The sequence below is a fragment of the Balaenoptera musculus genome, chromosome 5 (assembly GCF_009873245.2).
Source record: "Balaenoptera musculus isolate JJ_BM4_2016_0621 chromosome 5, mBalMus1.pri.v3, whole genome shotgun sequence".
Taxonomy (NCBI): Eukaryota; Metazoa; Chordata; class Mammalia; order Artiodactyla; family Balaenopteridae; genus Balaenoptera; species Balaenoptera musculus.
Genome location: NC_045789.1, coordinates 40,849,811 through 40,857,624, shown reverse-complemented (window position 1 = coordinate 40,857,624; position 7,814 = coordinate 40,849,811). Strand labels below are relative to the sequence as shown.

The window sequence follows — 7,814 nt, the reverse complement described above, 5'->3', positions numbered from 1 at the left end:
CTGGCCAGCGGCCGCAAGACAGAGGCGGGAGCGGGGGCGCGGGGGGGGGGGCACGGGAAGGGGGACGCGACTAGGACACCGAGCGGGGCGGGAGGGTGGCCCAGCTGCGGCGTCTGTTGCGTTAGTCTTGCGGTGTATTTCGTGGTCTTCTCTGCCTTCTCATCATCCTCCGAGTCTCTCTCCCCCGCCCCGCTCAACTTCTAGGTTAAAAAAATAGATATGTACATCTTAGAAAATAGCAAAGGGCCCCGGCAGGCGGGGCCGTGTCCTCCGGGCCCCGAGGAGCGGGAAGACGGGACGCGCGGTCCCCCGGTCGCCGCGGAGGGGCCGGAGGCCGGGCGGGCGGCGGGCGCTCAGGACGAGCTCTCGTTCTCGGACGCGTGCAGCAGGAGGCCGCCGCCGCCGCCGCCGGACTTGTGCTTCTTCAGCAGCTGCGTGATTTTCTCGTCGTCCGAGTTGGGGTCCAGGGGCTTGTTGTAGTCGTCGTCCTCCTCCTCGTTTTCCGAGGCCCCTTTCAGCCGCTCGGTTTCCGAGTCCTGCTTCTTCTTGGCCGTGGCCATCTCGGCTGCGTGCTTCTTCCGCCACTTGGTCCGGCGGTTCTGGAACCAAACCTGGGGGCCGAGAAAGCGGAGAAGAGGGGAGACAGGGGCGGAAGGAGTTTAAGGGGAGCAGAGCCAGGCAATGCCTTCTCTCCCACATCCCGCAGTCGCTCCTGCGGGCCCCTGACGTCTTGACACCCTCCCTCAGAGCCCTCCCATGTCTGGGCCGTTGAAGTCGGTCTCCACTGCCCCAGCTTCCTCCGAGTATCAGGCACCAACAAACTGACTGCCGTTGCCATAGCGATGGTTACACAAGAGTATTGAGGTTGTCAGTGAGCGATTTCTCAGAAAAGAAAAAAACTTGGAAACTTAAAATGAGTTTCCCTAAAAGAGTTCGCTTGCCTGCTTTCTCGATTGAAGTAGAAAACTTTTCCCTTTCGTAAAGTTGCCTCATAATGACTGCGATTCTATTCGTTTTCAACTTTCTTAGATTAAGGTATTTCAAACAATCTGAAGTGTACTGGCTTTTTAGTGTGATTTGTGGGAGAAGCCACAGCATTTACCCCAATTACCTCTGTTCTTTTCACTTTTGGGTATTTGTCTGTTTCACTTATTTCGGGTCTGAATACACACAAATATGGTAGGTAAACACACCCCTCCCCATTTACACTTGTAATGTATGATGTAAAGTTAAAAAAAATCTGCTAAAACAGAAACCTCAAATCAGTAATAATAACCAACATAAATGCATGAAAATATTTAATATTTAAAAGTTGAAATCATCATAGTAGTTTGTGTGTCTTTCTCTGTCTCTCTGGTTTAATGTTTTTCATAAAACCGAAGTCAAAGTAAGAATTTTCATCAGTTATTTTTTTAAGTGAAATTTTGCCAGTTACATTACTTCCCACTATTAGCATGCCTAGTCTTTTCAAATATTACTTTAATATTGTCCCTCCCTAAGACATTCATTTTTATACAAATATTTTAAACCTATTCACGATGTCTGACATTGTGTTTGATACATATATTTTAACCTAAAGCATCAGCAATAGCAACCAATTTCCCAAACATATTGAATCATCCTCTCTTTATGCTTCTCATCCATTTTCTCATCCGTTATGTATTTATCTAGAGAATCAGAATTGTTAAGAAAGTGATTTTTAGTTTCTTTATACAGCTATAATAATTCACTTCTAGCCACGCCGACATATTTATGGTGACAAATGAAGATCTCCAGATTACTGTGGTAGGCTCTGTACCAACCACTGCAAAAATAATTTTAACTGCGATGGTACTCTAATGGTCACATACAAAAATCACTCCTGAAATGCATTTTATGGTGCTTGTCTGTGGGGAAATACTCTCTGACCAGCAGATATGGCTAACGTTATCCCTGCTTAATTTTAAAAGCAACAGTATAACTAATGGAAACAGACTTAAACACACACACACACCAAAAAAAAAATATATATATATATATACATACATATATATAATGAAAAAGAGGAACAAAAGAGAATACCAGAAATATAGGAAACCACTAGATTTAAAGTACCTAGCTGTTTCAATCCCTTTATATTTCAGGGAAAGATTTCTCCAATTTGATTCCCTGGAAATACACCGTACAACTCAATTATAAGGTAAGTGACATTTTAATTATAATTTGTTGTCATAAACAGTAAACCATCTTACATCTACTGATAAACTTGTATTTCATAATACAGTAATAATCTTGTCAATTCACTTGGAAAATTACTATTCCGAAGTGGCTGCCTCAGGTAAGCTAAAAGCAGATGCATCCATGCTAAGTGGTTAGATCTTGTGGATTTATTGGGGTTTTTTTAACCTGCAAGTTAACACAGTAGCACTATAATGCTGATCTACATTAGGAAATTATATAACTAGTGGAGCCTGAATTGACAAACAAAAGGTTGAATATCCTTACAAATAGAATACATAGAAGCTATCTAACTGGCCTGGTCTATTCTCAGGGCTGATATTTCCGTAATGCTTTTATTCTCTAATAATGGCGAGTTCCCCCAGCACATGCTGCTATCTAGATTAACCTAATTTCAAAGGCGGAGGCTTGATTCCTTTTGTTCATCAACAGTTTGCCCGCCCGAGAGACCCCAGAGCCTTTGTAACCTCCCCCTCCACCCCCTTCGCTGATCTCATCTCTCCCCATGCTTCTCAGACTGCACCCTCGGGCGGCTGTTTGTTAGTTTGGGGTATGTGTGTGTGTGTGTGCGCGCACACCCGCGCGCATGACGTACATGGGGGAGCTCTCCCTCGAGGTTTGCAGGGTCCACTCACCTTGACCTGACTCTCCGTCATCCCCAACGAATAGGCCAAGCGAGCCCTCTCGGGCCCCGCCAAGTATTTCGTTTGTTCGAAAGTCTTCTCCAGAGCGAAGATCTGCTGGCCCGAGAACGTGGGTCTCGTGTGTTTTCTCTTCCCATCTTTGTCCAACAAAATGGATCCTTGATCTACGAGAACAGATTAAAAAAAGAAAGGAAGGGGGGAAACAACCAGTTACGAGCGGCTCCGCTGAGAAGAGACGAACTCCAGAAACAACGTTGTGGCGGGAAAGGGAAGCGTATTCCGCGGCGGCACGAGAAGGGCCGTGGCGCTTGCAGTCCCACTGCGCTTCTCGCTTTGCCTTCTTACACCCACCTGTTTTTTTAAAAGCGCGTGTGTTTGGAGCCGCTGTAAATAACCTTCGGCCCAACAACGACGTCCAACAGAGGGAGCGCACTGCTGAAGTTTGCCGAGGCCCAATCTCTAGGCCCAGTAAATTGAGGCGTGTGGGTACGGGGCGGGGGGGAAGTTCCCTCTCACCGCCAAGTCTAGTTGGGGCTCGTTCGGTCCCAGGGCCTTTGCATGGGGGTGACTAGTTTTGTTCCTCGAACGCTTTCCTAACCTGTGCCCGCGCAACAAAGAGCGCCTTGTTTTTGGAACACAAGAGAGCTAAATCGCCCCCAGTCGAACGCCGCTGCGGCCAAGGGGGAGGAGGCGCCGCCTTTGTTGGCGGTCCCTACGTGGCCATCCAAACGAATACAATAACGTCTCCCCGACAGCCGCCCCCGCCCCGGCCGCCCCTGTCCCGAGGCTTCCGAAGGGAGCCTCCGCTTGGCTCCCCCAGCTTCCCTCAGTTACTGCCGCTCAGCCACACGAAAGAGATCAGGAGACAGAAGAAACTTTGGGGACTCGGTCAAAAGCAAAGAACAGAGCGAGAAAAGGACAGGGGACTGGCCCCTAAATGCCACCTGGGAGTATGGGAGCTTCCGCGGCGCGCTGGCCAACTACCTGTAAGATTAGGGGGATCCTGGGGTAACTCAGTTGGTTTCGAGCAAGATCTTTGCGGGGTGTTGCATTTTCCCCCGTCCTTGCCCTGTTACCTCGTTCTTCCTCCGGTTCTTTCTCATATTAGGATGTTGAGAGCCACGATGCCCCTCAATATGTCCGGGGCCGAGGCAGGTGGAAAAGCGAGGGCCCAGCGGTGGGGAGCGGCCCGAAGTGGCACTTGCCCTCCTCCACGGGCCGCGGACCTGTCTTCAGTGGGCTCACCTGGGCTGAGCGTACTCGGGGGACGAGGGGGGAGGGTGGTGAGGACGACGAGGTGAGGTGGGGACACCCTGGACCGAGACGTACATCAAACACACACGTTCGGCTCAGGGCTGTGGAGGGCTCGCCGCTGCCGGTCCCCACCGGTTCGTAGAGAGGAGGCCAGTCAGGCTGGCGAAGGTCGAGTGGGACTTCGGCATGGGACACTGGAAAGCTGGGGTGCGGGCTGGAGCCCAGTAGCCTCTCCTGCCCTCCCCACCTCTTTAACCCAGGAGGGGTATGCGGTTCCGGCCGGGCTGTTCCGGGAGCAGCCAGGGCCTCGGATGAGACACGCCCCGCACCACATTGTGTTCCGTGGAGACGCATGCACACCGGTTCCGCGAGGCGTGCCCAAGGCTTGGGGAGAGGGGGGCGCTTGGACGCAACCATGGAGCTCAGGACAGCGAGAGTTCCTCGCTGAACGCCCTGGCCCAACCTAACTCGTGCGATTCTGGTGCTGCCAAACTACTCGGCAGGCAAGAGGGTGGACCGACCCGCATGCACACCAGGGGCCATGACCTGAGAGCGGGCAAAACAAGCACAACTGGGCGCAGTCGATTGTACTCACGAGGAGTGCAGGCCAGGCGTGCGTCCCTCCAGGGTGGGCTCTGCATCACTCCTGGCCAGAAGATAGGCGTCCGGCCGGGCAGCTCGGCTAGCGGCTTGGGGTACCGACCCACGGCGGCCACGGCCGCGGCGCTGGGGCTGAAGTAGAGCCCGGGCGGCGGCGGCGGCGGGCTCAGGCTGCTGAAACGGGGCAGGCCGGCCAGCAGCCCCGCTGGGGTTGAGGCGGCGGCGGCAGCGGCCGCAGCTGCGGCCGCGGCGGCCGAAGCGGAGGAAGCGGAGGTGGACGAGGAAGAGGAGGAGGAGGAACCGGAGGGCGAGGCGGAGGGCAGGGCTGCCCCTGAGGCCACGGGCATGGAGGGCCGGCTCAGGATGTCGTTGATGCCATGTGGGGTGGCGGCCGAGAGCTGCTGCGGGGGGCTGCCCAGGGACGAGAGCCCCCCCGCGGCCGGGGGCTTCAGGCTGCCTGGGTTGTGGGAGCCCAAAGGCGGGGAGGGTGACGACGAGGAGGACGAGGAGGACGAGGAGGAGGGGGGCCCGGCGGGCAGCGGGGGGTACGCGGCGGGGTACAGCGGGGTCTTCATTTCTGCCATGCTGTGCAGGGCGGCCAGGGGCGGGCTGCTGAGCAGGAACGCGCTCTGCCGGGTGCCCTCCATCGCCCCCACCGCTAACATCCCACGACCAGGCCGGAGCCCGCAGCCACGCAGCGGGAGCGCCGGCCGGTGCCCCCGGAGGGGCTCAGGAGAGCGAGAAGCGCCGAGGGCGCGAGCGAGGAGTTGCTCCGCACGCCAGGAGGCGACCTGCCAACTGGGCCAAGAATGCAGCCGCTGAGAGTTGCTCTCGTAACTGCGCAGCAGAAATGTCCAAACACACCAGTCGAGAGGCGGTGGCTCGCCGAGACCAGCGAGGGTCCGGGTGGTTTGGGCTGTCTTTTCCCTCTTAGAGTCCCGGATTCAATCCCGGGCTCTTCTCTCTTCCTCACTTTTTCCTCGCCGCTCAAAGTGCGCTACTTCTCATCTTCTCCCTCTTGGAAATAAGCAAAACAAAACCCCAGCCGGCCCCAGAGAGCTTGTAACAAAGTTAAGAGTCACCGAATCTCCGCTTTGATGTGGGAGAGTGGGGGCTGGCTCTTTTTCTTTGGGGAGGTTCAAAGGACGCCGGGTTCCGCCCGATGAGCTCGTCCAATCTTACTTGGATGCCCTGCCCTTTAGGCCACGAGGTTGATTCGCACTCGGCGCTCGGAGCGCGCAGGGAGAGACAGCATCCAGCCCGCGGGAGGGTTTGGCCTCTGGGCGGGCTTCCTCCGCCAGCGCTGCCCGAGGCTTCTGCGCCAGAAAGGGCAGTGCCACCAATCCCCGCGGCTCCCGGATTCGGCGCGCCGACCTGCCTTCCCCTCTGGGCCACGGGGCACTAGAGTTGCAATATTGAAAAGAAAAAGGGCGAGAAAAACACGGAAAAACAGACTAAGTGAAAAGTCTGACGGCTTCGGTTACAGCTCCACTCGTCTGTCCACTTCTGTAAACGGGCCTGGCGACCCCGGCCCCACCCCCCCCACCAGCGCCCTCTCTTCCTCTCACTCTCCGCCTTTGCCTCTCCTCTCTCGCATTTTCTTCGCGGCTCTACAGGCTTCGCTCTTCTAAGTCCTGTCCTCTGGCCAAGCTGACCCTCTCCGCGGCTCTTCCACTGCCTCGCTCTCCTCTCCTTTTCCCTTCGGGCCTGACAGTTCAGATGAAGCTCTCAAAGGTAATAAAACATTTGCATCACTCCCTACCCCTCTTTAGCTGGGGGACGAGAGGGAGGGGGAAATGGGGGTCCAAAATGAGAACTTTGAAGGACGTCACTCCGAGGCGGCCAGCAAGGGCGGGGCCGAGGAGTGGGGGTGCAGGCCGGGGGGCGTAACCACCGTCTCCAATAGCACTCAGTCTTAGGCCTCGCGTCGCCTCCGGGTCGCGCCCACTCGGGAGCGCCGCGCCCTCTGATTGGCTTAGGAGGACGAGCCGTTGGGCCGCGCCCGCCTGGTTCCCGCCCCCTCCCACTTCCATCCCTCCTGTGGGTGGAGCCCGGAGGCGGGGCCTGGCGAGTGGTGAGGTTCGGCCGCTGGGCCAGTGGACGCCTCAATTAATTGTGTTAAATAAAACGGGAAAGGGGAGGGGGGAGCAGAGATGAAGAGGGTATTACTTTTTAAAGAGAAGAATAATGGAAACCCAACCCTTTTATGGAAAAGCAGTTCATATTCTTCCCTCTCCTCCCCCTCGCCTGCTCGCTCGCGTCACCCTACCCCCCTTCCCCCCACTAGCTCGCGACGCCTCACCTCGAACAGAGTCTGGTCTCTTGGAAAATGGAGCTAATGGAGCAGGCAGCCGGCGTAGCCCTGGCCTGGCTCCTTCTTTTGAAGGGATTAATTAAAGGCCATCTGGGCTCTCCCAGGATTGTGTAAATTAATTTGTTGCTCCTTAAGCCTTATAGATGTCCTTAATCCTCTTGTAGGCCGAAGCATCGTCCTTTTCCGTCTTTGCCACCTCCCGCTCTCCTTCGCTGTTCCTTCTCCTTCATTTTCTTTTAAGTCCTGGGTCCCCCCCCCCCCCCCCCCCACACGATGTTATCATTTATAGGTTTACTCAATTCGCAGGGAACGGAATCAGCTTATTGGGAATATTTATTTCTCGTGTGATGTTTCGACCTGAGAGCAGTGAACTTTTTAAACTTTTCTCCCCTGTGATTATTATTCGTTTTGAGTTTTACGGGGGCAGAATCACCAAAATTGAGGTGAAGTCTTTAGATACAGAAGTACCTGGTTACACCCCCGATCCACTGTAAGATTTTGAAAACCGTCTCCGAAACTCTTACCCCTGCTCTCAAGTCCAGGGTTGTTTCGGGAGATGGACATGTTCCGGCTTCTGCGCTGTGGTGATGGGATGTCTAGGGTTTGAGTTGGAGGGCGGTTTGCCTTATTCCCTCTCAATTTCTTCCATCCCTGGAGATCTTTAAATTTCCAGCAGGGTTGAGCTGTGTAGACGGGGAGGAGGACCCTTGCACAATTTAGAGATTTCAAGATATTAAAGTAACACACCACTGAGGGGTGGTGACTAGAGTAATTTGGATGAGATC

The 7,814-nt window shown here is 54.6% G+C and overlaps 1 protein-coding gene across 1 annotated transcript; it reads right to left on the bottom strand.

The window, feature by feature from the left end:
- Positions 1–260: 260 nt before the first annotated feature.
- NKX6-1 (NK6 homeobox 1) lies at positions 261–6,179 on the bottom strand. The gene is made up of 3 exons (XM_036853336.1): positions 4,711–6,179; positions 2,853–3,025; positions 261–611 (listed from the first exon to the last, which is right to left on the bottom strand). Exons 1-3 carry the CDS (start codon positions 5,378–5,380, stop codon positions 354–356), a joined length of 1,101 nt encoding a protein of 366 aa, XP_036709231.1. The 5' UTR covers positions 5,381–6,179; the 3' UTR covers positions 261–353.
- Between the last annotated feature and the right edge of the window lie 1,635 nt (positions 6,180–7,814).

Bases quoted from the DNA above. Each gene is read 5' to 3' on its own strand.
- NKX6-1 (XM_036853336.1), bottom strand. From the start codon at position 5,380: ATGTTAGCGGTGGGGGCGATGGAGGGCACCCGGCAGAGCGCGTTCCTG. The intron at 3,026-4,710 runs GTGAGTACAATC...CTGTTCTCGTAG, and splicing joins ACGCCTGGCCTGCACTCCTC to ATCAAGGATCCATTTTGTTG. The intron at 612-2,852 runs GTGAGTGGACCC...CTCGGCCCCCAG, and splicing joins TGACGGAGAGTCAGGTCAAG to GTTTGGTTCCAGAACCGCCG.